Source organism: Mus caroli, unplaced genomic scaffold, assembly GCF_978045245.1.
Source record: "Mus caroli unplaced genomic scaffold, Mus_caroli_1 scaffold_1, whole genome shotgun sequence".
In the NCBI taxonomy this organism is placed as follows: domain Eukaryota; kingdom Metazoa; phylum Chordata; class Mammalia; order Rodentia; family Muridae; genus Mus; species Mus caroli.
Window position 1 is genome coordinate 157,489,906 of NW_028227256.1, and position 19,429 is coordinate 157,509,334.

General features: G+C 43.2%; 1 protein-coding gene across 4 annotated transcripts in view; it reads left to right on the forward strand.

Moving 5' to 3' along the window:
- Tnr (tenascin R) overlaps window positions 1-19,429 on the forward strand; it is a 409,504-nt gene that overhangs the window by 337,610 nt on the left and 52,465 nt on the right. For all 4 annotated transcript variants that reach the window (XM_029479707.2, XM_021160989.3, XM_029479724.2 and 1 more), the window contains 4 exons: window positions 1,461-1,576; window positions 4,180-4,330; window positions 8,554-8,823; window positions 14,680-14,865. In XM_029479707.2, the coding sequence (XP_029335567.1) occupies window positions 1,461-1,576; window positions 4,180-4,330; window positions 8,554-8,823; window positions 14,680-14,865 (723 nt within the window). The remainder of the gene's footprint in view (window positions 1-1,460; window positions 1,577-4,179; window positions 4,331-8,553; window positions 8,824-14,679; window positions 14,866-19,429) is intronic.

Consider the following 19,429-nt stretch of genomic DNA (forward strand, 5'->3'; position numbering starts at 1 on the left):
AGAGGTCAAAGACTGAGATTTGAAAGATGTAAAGACAGGGACACAGACTTAAGAAGTCACCTTGCTCCACTGGCAGGTGGCTAAAGTCTTAGGATAATATTGGACTTCTGAACAATGAGTATGTTAATCTACTTATAATTATCTCTGTTTATATCTGACCCTTTAAGAAAAATCAGGTGCCTGATAACTAGTTTTAAATATCTGCAGCGATTGTGTGAAGGCAAGTCACCATCTGCTGCCTTTCCCACTGTGCTGGGGCAAGAGTCACCCCTGGAGTGCCTGGCCTATCCAGAAGCTATTCCTCTCTGATCCACACCCGTGTCTTGATGTGGTTTCCATCTCTGATGGCTTTCATTGTGCCCATTAGGGGCATCCCCTCAGGCTAGCTCCTAGGTGACAAAAACAAAGTCCTGTAAGCTCACCTAACATTCCTTCAAGGGGCTTCAGATTCAGCCTTGCCTTCCCACCAGGGAAGCTAATCTACAGGAAAAAAAAATAATAAATTAAACAAGTATCTGTCCTTTTCCAGTGGGAATAGCCTGAGAAGCAACACTAACAAAGGAGCAGGCTTCCTAGAGAACTGTGAAAAGTCACACTATCGTATTTCAGGGCTGGTGACTGGAACTCCATCAGGACAAGCATACTTCCACCTCACCAAACCTGTGTGTGCACGTGCGCGTGTTTTGTGTGTGTGTGTGTGTGTTTGTGTGTACGTGTGTATTTGGGGGGAAAGGGACAGAGAGAAAAAGAGACAGATTAGAGCAAAACAAAACTAGGTAAGCAAGGCAAGGTGAGCAAGAGAAAAAAGGAGAGAATTTAGAGAGGATGAATTGAGAGCAATACTCTGTATATCCCTATGCTTCCTTGGTGTACAGAAAGTGGCAAGTTCAGACCATCCAAGGTTTAGTGGTTTGAGGCTCAGTACATTCAGTACACCTCAGATACTCAAGAAAAGTATCCAGTTTTATCTTGAAGCTGGCTTATCCCATATCTCCAACCAGCCTCCTCTGTGTCTCCCTTTTCCTGGGTGTCAAATAGGAACATTGAGATCAGATACTATCTTGCTTCCCAGGAATCCTGCACGGTACCTAAAGGTAGCATTCCAGTCCTCTGAGAAAGGCTTTTTATTGAGTGCCAGGATCTACCACATGAGAGAGGAAGAGAAAACATGATTCTTTCAGATTTTAACGTTAAGATTTTCTATTATGAAATAGAAAGGGCAAAACTAATGATTACATTTGTTAAGCTTGCTCATGTATTCACTTGCACTGAGCACCCAGGCCACATGACAGTGTGCTGGCCCTGCCATGGAGACTCTGTCTGCAGCAGGATTGGGATTGTCCACCACACCTCTCCTCACCCAGGACACCAAGGGAGGTCACAAGACACAGCACCAGGAAGCGATCTCTACCCCTGCCAGGGATGGCCATGACATTGCCACCCACATTGCTGTGTTCCAGATCTCTCTACTCCTCAAGGGCTACAGTTCAAGACGATCACAGAGACCACCGTGGAGGTGCAGTGGGAGCCCTTCTCTTTCTCCTTCGACGGGTGGGAGATCAGCTTCATTCCAAAGGTAACACTCAACTGTGAACTCTCTGAAACAAGCCCGATTTGGTATATTCTGATCCTCAGCTTAGATTTAGGGGCCGCAAGGAAGGTACTATGCTATGAAAGGGCCAGAGCTACCAAAGATACAAGACATGTTGTGAGTGTCTGGGCTATAGGATACTGTTCTTACACAAACCAGAGGACTATCCAAGACATACATACAACCCGAGCTCAGCTCTAGGTATTGGATGATGGGGCATGTGGGAAGCAGTGCTAATATCTAGCTGCCTGCTGAGAAGGTTTGGAGGAGCTGTTTGTAGTGAGCCTTAAAACCAAGCTTTAGAAAGTTGAAACCTCCCTTAGCATAAAAGAGCAGCCAAATGGAACCAGTCACACAGTCAGTCAGTCCACAGGTAAGTGTAGAAAAAGTTAGTCTATGGGCTTCAGCCTCTGAAGGTCAGAGATATAAAACATAATCTTGGTTTTCCCAAATTAGTCAAAAATGAATTTCCACTCCATTAAGCAAGATTTTCATTAAACAAATTCATTATTATAACTTGTGAGCTAAGGGTATGCTAAGAGTCCTCTCTGGTCTTTAGAGCAGTGTTTCATTTGATGAGTCCCAGAACTGTCTGCAAGTCACCAGAGCTGCTCCAGTTTCCAGCATTGTTGGCTCTGCTCACATCCCCTCTAAGCATCACTCATGGATATGGAGTTCAGCGCACTCCTCCCCTCTGTCTTCATCCTTCACCATCAGAAAGCATTTTTTGAGTCATTCATCAGACTTAATGACAACTGACACATTTTTGGCTAACAGGACCATGGTTTTTTTTTTTACTGTTCTTCTACTCCAAAATTCCTGCAGCCCTGACTGTTGTAGCTACAAAAGACCTTCCAGTAAATGGAATATGAGCCTTCATTTTACATTTAGTTTTGTTTAGTCTGTGGAGACCAAGACTCAGAGATCTTAAGTGACATCATCTGCCAGGTTTAAGACAAATACTCCAAGTCTTGGGCTCTACTCCAGAGTTTTCATACCCCCGTGTGGGTATAGTCATGTCACAGCAAGCTCAATATACCTAACCAGATGTTCTGTACAAATCTGTTAGGATTTATCGTATATGAGTTAAATGGCCAATAAAGAATTGCAGGCAACTGGGTTTATAACAAGGCAGGAAGAATCATGTCATCCTGCTGCTCAGGCAGGAAAAAACAAAACAAAACACCAGGTTCTCCTGCTCTACATATAATGTATAAAATTTTGACTGAGAGACAAGCCACCAGGGCAAGCCAAGATGAAATAATACATGGCTGTGTGGAATAGATGCCATAATGTGTAGGTTGAAGCAACGGGGAGAACATTTATCACATTGATTTATAAGAACATGCCTATAGGTTATACATGGGGCTCCCCATGACATAAAGACCAAAGAACACGGAAGAATAGCAGGGTTACACAAAGGCTCTCTGTCTCCGATATTTCCAAAGCACAAGTAGGTAGATGGGTAGATGATAATTGGAAGGATGCAGGGAGATAGGTAGGTAGGTAGGTAGGTAGGTAGATACGTGCATAGGTAGGTACATACCTACAGAGAGGGGAGAGAGAGGGCAGATAGACTAATGCTGACAATAAATTTGAAATCATCCATGTACCAGCACAGCAGTTCCTAATCCAGAGAAAAAGAAGACAAAGAAAAAAAAGAAAGATGCTGAAGACTAATGTAAAGGAACCATAGTCCTGTCACCCGAACACATCATGCTTAAGATTCAGTTGGGAGCAGAGCATATCAGATGCTCTAAAATAATCAAGGGAGGTTGAATATCTATAGCTTTTCAAGCCTTTTTGTGTCTTGACATCAACTGTTAACCTTAGAGTCTTTGATACACAAATAAAATATTTTCTTTGTATTATAAAAAAAATTGAAATCATCAAATTGCTTTTTCACATTTCCTTTTCCACAATTCATCTCCTTTCTCTCTCTCTCTCTCTCTCTCTCTCTCTCTCTCTCTCTCTCTCTCTCTCTCTCTCCTATTTCTATTTCATTCTGTGTTTCTTTTCTTTTTCTTTATACCTCATGTTATGAGTGAAGGGTAAACATGACAATGACAGATTGGCACCAGGGTAGCACCATAAGGAAGGGAATGGAATAAGAAAACAATTCTGGGGTTTGAAGCAAATCTGCTAATGTCGTATATTTGAATATTACATATATATGTATTATATATATGTATTACATATGTATATATACATACAAATATATACATATATACATAAGCAAGTATTATTATTAACAGCTAAGGACATAATCATCACAATAGGTGCCCCAAAAAATCTGATAACATTGATCATGACCATAGAACATTAACTCTTTGCCAAGAGTCAATCTGCATCACTGCATGCCTAGATTTTATTGGCAAACTTAGAAAATCCCTGATAGGCCAAAGAAATGTTCTCGAGAATTGGTTCTTATCGAGTCTGTTGGGCATGTTCCTGGCCCCAAGCACTCCTCTGACAGTTCATGGGGAACAGATGTAGTCTGCTTTTTAATTTCCAGTCTGCACAATTTCTCTAACCCTATTTCTGTCCCAGTGACCCCTCTGATTTCTCTGTTTCACCCCACTCTCCAGAACAATGAAGGAGGGGTGATTGCTCAGCTCCCCAGCGATGTTACGTCCTTTAACCAGACGGGACTGAAACCTGGGGAGGAATACATCGTGAATGTTGTGGCTCTAAAGGAACAAGCCCGGAGCCCTCCTATCTCTGCCAGCGTCTCCACTGGTAAGTGCCTCCAACTCTTCCGTGGCTGCCCAGAGAACTGCCAGCCATGGACGGATGAAAAAGATTCTATGATTCCTCAGACAGCTGAAATGATACAGGGACTTGGAAATGGATATACTCTGCCAGATCCTAGCAGAACATATTCCTTAGTGCTCACCCTTGCAAGCGTACAAACCGGAGAAAGTGTCCCATGGAGGAAGTTCTCTATTAATAGTTCCAGTATGTTTCTATTAATCTCACTCATTAAACCTCAGACACCAACCTCCAATTGTCATAAACCTTGAAACCAGCAAGATCCAACCCATTCTTGCTTACTGTAAGGCTTGGAGAAATTCAATCAAATTTTCCCAAACCTCAATCTGTTTTATAACACCCTCTCCACTGAATTAGTGTGAGGATTAAATTTGATGCAGTGCACTACATAATTAGCACTATACTGATGCATGCTTAATACTTAGTATATACATGAGAAGTAGAACCAGTAGGGGGCAGACTATTTGAAAGCAGTAAGCAGAGTTGAGTCACTGAGCCAAGTGACGGTGCAAGTTGATTATTCTTTTGGTGCTCACAGTTTGTCTCATTCAGGATCATTATATTTTCAAGATCAATTCATTAATCATGTCATATTTTGCCTTATTGTCCTCTTAGCTGACAAAGGATGTTCAGCTTCGGTGCTGTAACTTAGCAACTGTGATATACACCTGTGTGACTCCTGAAAGTTGCTCAGACTTGATAAGTAGCACGTGGTACTAGGTATTTTGTCTCTCATTTGTTGATCGAGGTTAGATGTGAAGCTTACGCAAGTTTCCTTGTTAGCAACAAAAACTAAGATGAGTATTCTTTTTCATAAACAGAAATTGATCTACTACAAAGCCAATCTTAGGTCAAGAACAAAATGTTGGCTTGGGTAGAACAGGTAACCACAGTACTATTCAATAAAGCTATGGGTGTAGTTTGATTGCTCAAATTTAGATATTTGTGTCCAAACTAACAGCATCAGGTTCTAAGACTTAGAGATTTAGTCTAGAAAATGTTGATTTTTTTTTAACTATTGTGGCATTAGCTTAGGTTGTGTTGGTGCATCAGGGTTCCAAAACCAAGTCTCAAAGTCAGGATCAGGAGGAGATCTGCACCTTTAATAATTTTTCTCTCATATTATCAGTCAGGGAAGTTCTGTTTTGATCTCTTTTCTATTTTGTTCATCCATTTAAGATTATTTTTTCTTAAAAACAATATTTCACTATGGGGAGGAGGCTCAAGAAAGTGCTGTTATAATAAAGTGGACTTCAGAGGAAACCCCGTGGGAGCAAATCCATGATGATCTGGAGGACTCTCCAGAGAGCCACAGGCACAAATCCATCCTCCAAGGTTATGCTGGATTCTGAAAACTAGACGTTTGCTACCAGGATAGATAATTCACTTCTGATATGAAGTGTCAGCAGACCATTCCTATTCCTGACATTAAAAAAATAAATATACAACAACAAAAAACATTATCAGGTAAAAGGCTAAGAAGGAAAGATGCCTCAGAAAGAAGAGAAACTATTTCAGTTGTGTAGCTGCTTCCCCAAGTGTGGAGGGCACTTAAAGAAGCAATCCAACTCTGTCTCAGTTTTATATCCAAATGAATTTTTAAAATAAAATTTGAAGTGCTTTTTAAGAGTTCCTTAAAATTAAAAGCTCCAGATTTAGAAAGCCATGGGAAAGCTGAGCAGCTTTCAATTAAGAAAAGAAGTCCTACTTAATGGCTTTGTGCAATGTGCAAAATTACAAGAAAAGTGTAAAAAAGAAAAGAAAGAAGAAAAAAAAACCACAGAACAAAATTGTATTTGTTTAGAAATTTGTGATGAAATTGAAATCAAGGTTTCTACAGTCTTGATTGGAACAGGTCATTAAGACCAATTGCCCAAAGAAGAGTGGTATCCAAGATGCAGCAGGAAAAAGTGGCTGGCTCCCATCCCTGTCTGCTGCTTTTAGGAAACAATCATTTGATTATTTCCTTCTGCTAAGGTCTGACCTACACCAACCCCCTCCTGTGAAGCTCTGAGTCCTCATCTGCACTCAGACTGGCTTTTTCCAGGCAGACCATTTTATGAATGCAAATACAAGACCTCCTGCAGCTAACGCCCTCTGTGCTACATAATCACATTCTAATATGGCCAATCCATTATGATTAGGGTTTTTGGATCTAAGGAGTTGAAGGACAAAAGCCTTATGTGGTTATCTGATTTTCTCTGATGCCTTTTTTCTTACTCCCTCAAAAAGCTCGTTTAAAAAAAAAAAAAAGTTCTCCCATCCCTTTTGCAAGGATAAAGAGGCTTGTCCATTCCTTTCATTCACTCATGAGTGTCTACAGCATTTCAGACATTGAACTTAAGTCATAGCTAGGAGGGCACCTAGCCTCCCTTCACTAAAGTAAGTGAAATAGCAAAGGTCCAAGTCACCTAAACCTGCAGCGTGTGGGGGAAAAAATCAGATGTTTTCTATTTTCTGTTTAAATACACGGCTACCTCAAGTATGATAAATAGAACTTCAATTAACTCCAAATCAGACAGCACCAACATGATCTAGTGATTTTCTTTGTAGCTGATACTAGACTGTTCACTAGGAAATAGCAATGGGCTGAGAGTCAGGCATCTAGAGAATGGCTCACATTTGAAAAGTTGAGGAACTAACTCTAGGTTAGCCTGCAGTCATCCTAATGGAGACACCCATGCTGGAGACAGAGGTGAAAGTGTATGAGTTTAAAAACAAATCCTAGCCAAAAATTACAGAGGAATCTATGGAAAGAAACTAACTGAAGCAAAAAAAATTTACTGGAAGGACATAAATTGCTTCCTAGAAACCCAGGACCAGAAATATATGTACCTGAGACTCATAAAATATTTGAACCATAAAATGAAGTATCAGAAATTGAGTTACTCTCTGTATCTTTCCATAAGCCCACATAGTCACTCATTTCTGCTTGTCTGTATACCTATACCTACCTCCTCTCCCTCTTCTCTTCTCTCCTGCCCCCTCCTCCTTAACCTCCCTCCTCCCTCTCCTCTCTCTCCTTTCCTCTCTCTCCTCTACTCCTCTCCCTTCTCTCCCTCCTCCCCTCTTCAGTTCTCTGCTCCTCACCCCCACAGCTAATGCTCCCTATTTCTCTGTAAGTATAGTAGAGAATCTCCACACCAGCTCAGCCTCTACACAGGCTAACTCTAGAGACAATTTCTAGAACCAGAGAACTTGGAGAACGCTTTGTGTCCTATGTCTTCAGTCTCAGAAAAATGCAGGCACTTGTGGAAGGAAAGAAAGAAAGAAAGAAAGAAAGAAAGAAAGAAAGAAAGAAAGAAAGAAAGAAAGAAAGAAAGAAAGAAAGAAAGAAAGAAAGAAAGAAAGAGAAAGGGAGAGGGGAGAGAGGGAGGGAGGGAGGGAGGAAAAGAAGGAAAGAAGGAAGGAAGGAAGGAAGGAAGGAAGGAAGGAAGGAAGGAAGGGAGAGAGAGAGAGAGAGAGAGAGAGAGAGAGAGAGAGAGAGAGAGAGAGAGAGAGAGAGAGAGAGAGAGAGAGAGAGAAAGAAAGAAAGAAAGAAAGAAAGAAAGAAAGAAAGAAAGAAAGAAAGAAAGAAAGAGGAAAATGGCTCACAGAAACAACTCTAGAGTAGAAGCCCTTTTAATTCAGATGAGCACATTTTCTTGACTGGCATGTTTCATGTCCACACATGCAAATGCCCGTCTGGTTATCCAAGCCAAATAAAGCTAGATAGGAATAACTTCTGAATTCTCATAATGAGACTTTGGCAACCACGCCTGGGTCTCATTTGTCTCTATTAACTCATAGAGCTTTCATCTGGGCCCAGTGAAGATAAGATCTGGGCCACAGGCAAAGGCCAGAAGTTTCTTCTCTCCACCTGGGCCATGGCCTCTGAAAGAAGTAGGTCAGAGTCATCCAAGCTAGTAAGTGTCTTTCCCCTGCCCAGACTGTGAAATGCCAGTGCCTGAAACATATTCAGTGAATGGAGAAAGAGTCCAAGTTCCAGGAGAACTGAATGCCAGTGTCCATGGTGTCAACAAATCTGTGCTTCAGGAAAGGACTTCTTCTTTTGTATCTCATATTCCCCATCTATACAATAAACGAGGAAACCCATCCCACTGAGCAAGGGAGTGTAAGAAGTAAAGAGGTAAACAGAGGCCAAAGAAGGTTTACTCCTGAATCAACATCATGTTCTGTTTCTCGTGCAGTCATCGACGGGCCCACACAGATCCTGGTTCGAGATGTCTCTGATACTGTGGCTTTTGTGGAATGGACCCCACCTCGAGCCAAAGTTGATTTCATTCTCTTAAAATATGGCTTGGTGGGTGGCGAAGGCGGGAAGACGACATTCCGGCTGCAACCTCCCCTAAGCCAGTACTCCGTGCAAGCCCTTAGACCTGGCTCGCGCTACGAGGTGTCCATCAGCGCAGTCCGGGGGATCAACGAGAGTGATGCCTCAAGCACCCAATTTACAACAGGTGAGACTGAGGTGGAGAAAAGGACTGGGACTGGGAGACAACACGACGATGTTATTGTAGCCAGGGGACATTAAAAAAAAAAAAAAAAAAGGAAATGATGAATGTGGGCAGCCCTGTTAATGCAAAGGCTACAAGAAGAAAGTTAGAGATTTTGGGAGCTCCTGCTGGTATTCCTATTCCAGCATTAAGAAAAGAATATCACCAAGTAGGGAGAGCTGGGTTCACATCCTCAGTCTGCCACCCAGATCTGTGACTTAACTTCTTTTTTCCTTCCATGAATCTCTGATTTCTCATTTCTAAAGTGATAAGTTTGTCCAGAAGACATTTGAACATCCAAATTGTTGGCCTAAATGGCAAATCTGTGACAGTTTTGTGCCTGAAACAAAAGGTGCAAGAAACAGAAGGTGCCTGTTTCTTGAGACACTTTACTGCCATTTACAGGATGCTGTAGAAATACTCTAAGCCTGAAGTGGTTTCTTTACAATGAACACTCTTCAGTCTTGTGCAAAGCTCAACCTGCATAGTCATCAGCAAACTGAGGTCCCTGAGTCAATCTGCCATTTGCAGCCTCTAGCAATGAGGCCAATTGGTAGAAGATAAGCCATAGACACAGCCGTGAGTAATAGAAAGATGAGTTAAACCCATTATAATTCTTTTCACCCTTGAAATGATACCCACAAGAAAGCTTCCTAAAAAGCTTCCTGGAAGAGCTTTATCAGCAATCAGAAAAGTCAGGCCTCAGGCTGACTAACTTGTTCATTCAGAGCTCAGAAGCCTGACCAGTGGCTGAGAATGATAGACCTCACTCAAGGAAGCAAGGTCCTGTGAACAGGTTAGACTAAGTTCCTTTGAATCTAGAGTGTTAGTCTTGTCCTCTTTTCCTTGAAGAGGTTACATGTCAAAGAATGTTTTTTGCCAGTTCCAAGTTGCTCCAAGGATCAAAGAAAACTGATCCCATCTAGAAAATCTAAGAACCATTGTCTTCTGAAAAAACACTAAACCTGTCTGACCTGGTGTTGTAGTAGCTTCAGAGTCTGCTACAAGACAAAAGCTCCAAGAATATGCAATAACCAGCTCACCTTCTTTATCTAGATTTTGCACCTGCAAAATCAGAGCTCTATTATAGCAGATGGCTTAGTGTTACAGTTGGACAGATCTGCAAACTGAATGACTGGGAAAGACATGGACTAGTCTACCCATTGGAAAGCCTGGCATACTACTGAGGTTAGGACTCAGGAACAGCCCGAGACTGGACCCTATAGCAGTGGCCCCATGAGAGAGGGGAATGGATTCTCAGTGCCCAGACTTTGCTGCACAACTCACCACTTAAGCAAGCCCATCTTTCCCAGCAAAAAAGAACAGCCAAGAGTCTTAGGATGACTTAGTGTGGACACTAGTCAGCTTTCTCCCTAAAAACAAGTGTGGATGCTGGCGAGCATCAGGAGGCAGGTAGGGTCTGCCAGACACTCTTTAAGTTCTTCTCGAAATCCCTGGTACCAGATGCCACTGCCTTGCCTGGAGTGTAGCCAATGGACTGTTTCAGCAAACACATCTTGAGATTCCCCCAAAGGCTGAGTGTGCTTCTTAGAAAAAGCAATCAAACTATTCTCATTTTTCTTCCTTTCTCCTCCAGTTACGCAAAAATGTTCACAAAATAGCAAGGGGAAGGGTGGTCCTATAAGATCCATTCTTGGTCATGGTCAACCTCCAGTGTGCGTGCGTGCGTGTGTGTGTGTGTGTGTGTGTGTGTGTGTGTGTATACACTCACGCACAAACTGGTATCTGCTGTGGGCCACATGTTCTACATTCTTCTCTTAATTTCAAGATAGCTTGAATTGGAAAGTGGCTCCTTTGTGCTCTGCTCCGATAACGAGTTTGAAGAGACAAGAAAAGAGAAGGGGGCTCTCAAGAAGCACAAGCAAACTCTTGATGTTCGGGTCGGCAAGATGGATCCACACTGGCTGGTAGCCCAGGAAAATTCCAATCAAGACAATTGCATCCCATCTCCTCTGAGGGAGCTCCCCCAGAGTCTCTGTTCACTGTGGCAGGAATTTCAGTTTCAGGTCGCCTAGTGGATTGGCAGCTGTTAGGTGGCTGCTTTTCCATGCAACCTTCAGTCTGTGCCTCAGACCCATGCCTGCTCCCTTAGTCTCCCTTAGGAGAGAGGGAAGTAGGGGCGGGTGGAGACAAATAGCTTTGCAGACAGATTCTCCAAGTCCAGAGTTGGCAGATGCCAGCGGAATGATGAAAGGTTTTACAGACCCTCCCAGGTAGGGCCCTCAGTCATTTCAGAATTCCGCTTAAATTCAAATTAAGCAAAGTGTTTTTCCAGGTGATGGCTTCGACACTAGGAGCGCACTAATTGCACAGGCAATTAAAACTGAGATTTGCTTCGTGCATGGCGAGTAGGATCTTAGTCTGGGTCTTAGAGCAGCGCTGCAAAGAAGCACCCTGGTGCAAGGAGCAAAGGCCAGTCATTAGAAGGAAACCAGACTCGGAAACCTGGAGTCCCTCCCCACCTCTGCAGCCTCATGAGGACTCTGGGGACAGTTTCTCTCTCATGGAGGACTTCACTCTGAGCAGAGTTCTCAAAGGACTTAGGCCCCTGTGCGTTTGACCTGGATGACCCATACCTGTGCTTAGTGCTTCTTATGGGTTGAAAAGATGCTAAAGCTCTGACCCCCTGTTTGTTTGGAGATAGGGTCTTCGCAGATAGGCAGATCGAGGTAAAGTTGTTGGGATTGGCTCTAATTCAACAACTGTGTTGTTATCAAACGGGGAAACCAGGACAGAGACAGGCATGCACATAGGACGTGCCATATGAAGACAGAGGCAGAAAATGGTCAGGGGAAACCCAAGATGGCTAGAGAATCACATGATGCTAAGAGGCATGCCATAGACTGCCTCACAGCTCTCAGAAGAAAACAACCATGGTGTGCATATACCAAGTGCATTTCAAGAGTCTAGGCATTGCTTTCCTCTGCAGACCCCAGCTTGGGCTGTGTTGTGTGGCAGCTCCAGGCAACAAATACAAACATCCAGAGTTGCATTTCCCTCTCCCTCCTCACTGGTGACTCCGTTCTGGGATTCTCCAACATGTTACTTTACAAATTCAACCCGGAAGCCTTTGACCTCCCTCAGCCAAGATGCTGGTTGTGGAGAGCAGAGAGACATCTTGTTTCTGCAAGGCTGGCTGCCTTTGTCACAGCTGTTCTGTGCCATGCACCACCTCACCTCAGGCAATCTCAAAGCCCACAGCTAAACATATTTAACAAGCCATTTCTAAAGGCTTGGAGGGAACAATTGAGGTTGAGACGTGGATGGGACACATTCAGTTACTTACCATGTACTTTTTGAACATCCTCTGGGGCCACAAGCACTGTTCTAGGCACAGAGACTATAGAGTATACAGATAAGAGCCATTTCACATAAATGGCCTCCAAGTGGGCAAGAGGACTGGGTGGTCACGAGAAAAGCAGAATGAGAGATCATTTGAATCATGATTTCTGCGATAGGAAGGAAAATGGATAAGACAGAAGGAAAGCTTCCCTGGATTGAGGCTACCCCTCTGAGAAAGTGGAATTCCAGCTAAGAACTGTAAAACCTAAGTCATGCAAGAGCCAGAGAACATTCCAGGCAAACATAGCAGCTGGTCCAAAGACTCTGGAGTACAAATTAGCTTGATGTGTCCCAAGAAGAACAGAGTAGAAGTGTTAAGGTCTGCCCACTCAGTGCCCAGTTAGACCACCACTGTTGCAATTAGAGCATGAAGCAACAGAAAGTTTTAAACAGAGAAATAAAAATCTGACCTAACGAATATTCTCAAAACTAGATAGAAAGGTTAGTACCAGAGTTCACAGACACAAGTCCCTCCAGAAAGGCTCCATTGTCCATCTGTTTTTGCTGCTGTGTTTCAGAGACCTGCTCAGTCCCCTCCTATATGGATGTCCTCCAGCTGTTCTTTCTAGACCCAGAGAGAGCACTGATCTCAACTCTGCCCAGTTCTGACACTCACTGCCCGAGCTCATTCTAAGAATGAGTACTTCTATAATTACTGAGAGCAGAACAGCTGTTCATTTCAGATAAAACACTATCCCCTCCCGTAGAGTTCAGGGCCTACGGCCATTAGATTGCACTCTATGCCCTTATAAAAAGAAGAAATCTCTAAGATAACATTTTCTAAGTATAAGATAGGTCTCCACCTTGACCCTGATTAACTGTCTTTACCTCTGCAGTGGTTAGTATGCATCAACTTGACAGAGTTTAGAGCCATCTAGGAGATGTGGGCATGTGCATGATGTTTTTAGATTGGGTTAACGGAGGTGCTGCTCGCCCCTAATGGGAGGAATAAATTCTGTGAGCTGATGTTCTGGATTGCATGAAAAGGAATAAGTGAGCTGAGCATCATCCTACCCTTCTTCTTTCTCTACATTCTGGTTGTGGATAGATACAGAGTCACCAGCTGCCTCAGTCTCTGAACTCGGAAACTGGGAGCCAGAACAAACCCTCTTTCCTTAAGTTGCTTTTATGAGCTACTTTGTTCCAACAAAGAGAAAAGTTACTAACACAGTCCCCACTCAGTTCAGGCCACAGCCTCTTTGCCATATCTGTCTCCCTATATTTTGTTTTACCTCACATGTGTCTGCCCCCATGCTCTCTGTCCATCTAACTCCTGGAGAAATCATGTACATACGTTGCATCAAGAATGAACAGTATCCAGTGTGATCACACAGGTTGAACGAAGACCAATTTCTCAGAAAAATAAGCTGCAAAGACATCCATCTGCTCAAGATCCCCCACATCCACACTCAGTTGACATCACACAACAGAAGCCTCTGTGTTCATATGGATTTACAGCAGTCTCCTCTTCCACAGGAACAAACGGGGGTGGGCTACTTGCCTGACGTTGGCAGATTACCACAGTCTACTTAGAACAGATAACTGGACCATCTCAATGTTAAATTCACGTCCAATATCTGGAACTACTTTGGACTTTTTAAGTGACAGATTTTTCAAGTCGATACTTTCTTACACTGCATGTTCTTACATTGCCCCTCCTCAAATAAGACTGTGCAGGTAGCCAGGCCTGGGGAAGAGAAGTGTCACCTAGATATGATGGGAGGAAATGCCAATAGTCATTGGGGTTCTTAGAAGACTAAGAGCACATATTTAGGTGCCAGGAAGGTCACTAGAGATAACAAGTCATCCATCCAGGCTTGGACTCCTACATTTGTATCTGGTGTCATATTGTACATTTTACATGCACATCTAATCTGTAGACAACTACAGTGTCTTCCCTTTCCCAAAGATGGCCATTCAGTTCTAAGACCTTGAAAGAATTGTCGGTGGTGCCATTGTTTTAGGTGTCAAAAGAGGTTCACACTGAGCCTGACTCCAAAGCCCACTATAACACACACACCATCCAAATTGTAAATTTCCAACTTGCATGCTGCTCAGTTGTACCAATACAAGAAAGCCCACTGCAAGATAGCTCAGAATCAGCAATCTATTCCATTTTAACCTCTTGAGATTGTCCCTTGTTTTCTCCTACTGGGTTATCTTTTACGGTGCTTTTAAACTTCTGATATTAGACAGCTCCTTTTCAAGTTTCTAGAATGCTACTTGAATTTTCAGATGGTATAGAGGAAACATAAAATTCATCGACATCCAATTCCACGTCATTGTGACCTACCCAAAGAATCGTCATGGTAGAACAAAAAGGGGAAGCAACACCTTCAAACTTTATTCAGATGAGGTCAGGAGGTGTGGGCTCCCTCCTTAGAGATTATTAGCTCTCAAGATGCACCCCAAATGTGTAGAATTATATACAATGTTGGTGATATTGCTTATTTTTAGAGATTGATGCTCCCAAGAATTTGCGAGTGGGTTCCCGCACAGCAACTAGCCTTGACCTGGAATGGGATAACAGCGAGGCCGAAGCTCAGGAGTACAAGGTTGTGTACAGCACTTTAGCTGGTGAACAGTACCACGAAGTGCTGGTACCCAAGGGCATTGGCCCAACTACCAAGACTACTCTCACAGGTGAGTAAGACCTGTCTTTTGGTTGTTGAATCTGTATCCTCATTTCTCTCTCCCCTCAACTCATTTATCTCAAACTACTCCACCAATAAATCCTACTGACTTAATAGGTTAAGTGTCTCATAAATACATCCCCAACCTTAGAGTGCACAGCTATCAATCATTCCAAACTACTGTCATCTCTTTTAACCATGGCAATAATCCCCTATATTTTTCAACTCAATCTAATCCACTCTTTATTCCAGCAACATTGAATAATTTCCCAAAGTACACGTTTATTATCTATTATATGACATTCTAGACATCTAGCATTGCCTTCAGGATGAACGGTCCCCCAAGGCTGGCCTATTTTTCTTTACTTCCCCTAGTCTACCTCGGCTTGATGCCCTGGAGGTCTCTGTGCTCCTGGTGCACAGGTTCACTTCCTTTATTTCCTCAAACACACTGTGCCTCCTACCCCAGGGCATTCTCACTGTATAGCTCATGCCAGATTCCCTTTTAGCACCTGAATTTACACGTTACTGACTGAGGGGCAAGGTCAAACAAGCCTACACTCAAACAATCCCTCTCTGCACTGTCCTGATACACCTAGGCTGGATTATTTGATCTTGACCCTACACATCTAAAGCTCCATAAAAGTCAGTCCACGTTTGTTTTGTTCATTGTTGAATTCAGGGTTTAGCACAATGCCAACCACATACTGGATCCCAGATCAGCACTTTTAAAATAAATGAATGATTAAGTTAATGAATAAAGCTGCAAAAACTTACAGTGGGAGCCTGGTCATGCCTTCTGTATCCTATAAAGAGTTAGAGCTATACCAGAGGAGCCTAAGGAACCATTGAGGGATTTTAAGTATTTATGAGTTTACCTACTTACTTTCTGAGACAGGGTCTTAACTGTGTAGCCTAGGCTGACCTCATCTCATGATCCTCCTGCCTCAGCTTCCTGAGTGATAAACTATACAGTAGGAGCATAATGCTGGGTAAGGGATTTTAAGCAAAGCAGTGTAATAAGTAGGTATGTACAGACAAAGGTCAGAGCTGAGACAGACTGGCCAGGAGTATGTTAGTGATGTCAGAGAGGAAAAGATGATGTGTGGACTGAGGCAGTATGCTAGGTCAACACAATGCCTGGCTGGAGTTAGGGAGGTAGGTGGTGACAAATCCTGGGGGAGATGGGACTCAGTTATGGCTCCTCCTGATCCCATGGATACCTATCCAAGAAAATACCTCTCCTAGACCTCACCAAAAGGTGGGTGCTTGAGGAATGGCATATGGCTTTAGCATGAGGGATGAACGGCACAAAATGCTGTGGGCCAGAGGCTGCCCTTGAGCCCACAGACTTTATTTGACTTGTGTCTTGGCTTTCAAAAGCATTTGCTGTCCTACAAGACCAGGGACTCGGCAAGAATGAGAATCGTAAACAAGAACATATGAGCAAAGCTCTTTTCCTCCTGAGCTGAAATCCCAGGCCTCCTTGCCAAATGAAGCTACTTAAAGTAAACATTCAAGAACACCTTTTCTAAACAGATACACAGCTGGAAATCCAGCAAGGAGATCTGCCGATAAAGCAGATTAACAGGAGGGAATCGGACACAGAAGGAACAGCAAGCCTTGCAGAGAGCCAGAAACACTGATTTAAAAGAAAAAAAAAATCCCCATAACAAAATGCTGACCAGTACAGGAGGAAGCAGTAGTCCTTCGCCTACACCTATAGGCTGATTTGGCAAGAAACAATGTTTTACAAGAAAGGTGGCTTGTTGCTTGGAATAGAAGCTACACTGCAAAAAAAAAATCAGAGAACCAATCACAGTCTAGTTATTATTCCCCATTATCAGGAGGAAAAGAAAAAGGAGAAGACTTTGTGTTCACTGATACATGTCTTACACCACATATCTGTAGCTATGAGCACCCCCATTGTATGCATGATAAAGCTGAGGCTCGGAGGCTCTGGAAACTTGCACAAGGTCACAACATTAGCGAGGGACATGGTGGTGACCCAGAGAAGCTTCTGAGTCCCTGTGAAGATGCTTTCCTTCCATTGCTGCTGCCAATAAAGAAGAAAAATATAAGGGACAGTCCAAATTTAAGAGCCAAAGACTTTTGAGGCAATAGGAGATTAATCACTGAGTAATGGGCTCAAGTAGGTTGATATTTATGTTTGAGTTGTGCTTATAAACTATGTATATAATAATACACACATGCATATGTATGTGTGTGTGTGTGTGTGTGTGTGTGTGTGTGTGTGTGTGTAGTATGGATCTCTCATAATTTTCCTAGGAAGTTCACTGCTGAGGAGATTAATAAATGCAAACCACTGCATAATTTAAGGAGGGATTATAGACATATAAGAAAGCCAAGTACCGTATGCCCCTTTGCTGAGCCTAATTCCAAGGATCACTGCTCTCTCACCGCAGTCTCAGGGGGAAAGAAAGTCTCAGGAAGGGGAAACAGGGAAATGATTGGTCCCAGGTCTATATAATTGTATGTCCTCACTCTTGCCCTACTTGGAACCTGAAGAGGAAGGTTTGTCGGCTTCTATGCCCTGTTGTGCGCCTCCTCCAGAAACCTCTCATTTGACCTGGACCCAGACTCATCACTTTCCATGTGCCTGGATCAGCTGATCCCCTTTCCAAGCCTCTGTTTCTTCATTTGTAAGTTACAGTGCTCATCTCATAGAGCCATCATGAGAGTCATATCTTTTTTTTACTCTTTTAAATAATAAAAAAGAACAAAAAGAGAATAAGATAAAACAAAAATTATCACACCTGAGTTGGACAAGACTAACAGAAGGAAAAGAACCCAAGGGAAGGCATAAGAGACCCCCTTGTTCACATTCTCTGGAATCCCATAAAAACACACTAACTGGAAGCTGCAGTATATACACAAAGACTGGGTGCAGACACATGCAGGCCCTGTGTATGCTGCTCCAGTCTCAGTGAGATCATATGAGCTTTGACAAGGTTGATTTAGAGGGCCTTGTTTCCTTGGTATCCTCCATCCCTCCTTCTCTTACAGAGTCATATATTTAATGAGTTTGAGGTAGTGCTGCTAACAGGGAAGCTGTATACACATGATGATGCTGGAGGGCAAAGGGACAGCAGAGGTCTGCTAGCTGGTGGCTGATTTAGGATGACCTCTCTTTATCAGCATGATGTCCCGAGTGAATGTGGGTACCAGCAGAGATGTCCCTGGGGAAAATGTTAGAGGCCTCTTCCTCCTGACCCATGGAGTCACAGCCTCAGGAAGTGGGCGGACACATGGACGCACACATTGACAGAAAGAAAAGAAAGCATTTATTCAGAGCTCGGCTTTTGATGTCCCCTCTCAGATTGGAGGCACACAGCTTCACAGCTTTGCTCTTTGACCAGGTTTCCTACCTTTTCTATGCTTCGGTTTCCTGCTGTCTACCACAGAGCTATCAAGAGGGATAAATAAAACCCTATGTGCCACTGTGTGTGAGTGCTGAGGTTGGAGCCTGGAACACACTGAGTCCACATCAGCCATCGGATTTTCACTGTTTGCCTTTCCACAAAGTTCAGTCTTAGCCCCACTGCTGCCTGGTCTTTCCCTGGCACACCTTTAGACCCCTTCTATCTTCACGGGTGATTGCTACAATTAGAGGCAGCGGTGCCTGTACTTACAATTATTGACAGAAGCTCTTATCTCTGAAGCCACCAGACTCTTTTGCTGTGAAACCCATGCCCTTCTTGGCTCTAGGGTTCTTCATCATTTAAAAGGCTCACAGAAAGCACACACCTACCAGTCCCCTTCCACAGCTTTGTTCCTTACAACACCAAAACTAGGTTCAGATCTAGACTCCCAGACATTCCCTCATTACTCTCTATAAGGCAATGCCCAGAGAATTCCCCCTGAGGCACAAATTTGTTTCTAAACAATAGACTCTGCATCTGTGGTGGTTTGTTTCTGCTTTTCCTTGCTTGGGTGACTTCTGAATCTTAAATATTAAGAGTTCTTTTAGCTCAGCCTCTGAGTCCTGTTCATTCCCTCTAATCCTCTCTCTTCCCCCTGGATACCTGTGACCAGGAGAGCAAGTGGAAGGAGCTGTTCTCCATGGTTCCTCATGAGTGCTCCCTAGCCTTCTGCTGCTCAGTACCCACCGTCCGATCTGTAATCAGCAAGCTGATAGTCAGAGCATCAATCAACACTGGAAATGTAGAGCCTGTAGATATTGTGCCATAATGTAAGTTGTAGAAAAAGTAAAGTGACAATCAGACATACATGCCACAACTCACACATACATACATGCACTCAAATGAAAATCTGTATACATATGCCACACCTACACAGATAAGTGCTTCTGATTGGTAGGGAACATTGGATGACAGCCATCTACTAAACCCATCACTGCTTTCTCAGGACCCAGATGTAGGTCCAGGGATGGGAGAGTGAGGTTTAAAAGAATTATGTGCAGGTATACTATTCACAGGGAGATTTTTCATGAAGGAATTGGAGACTTTAAAGGGAAGACAGCTGTCAAATCAACACTGACGTGGACATTTGTGTCCATTTCACCCTGACTGCATTTCTCTGCCATCCTGGTA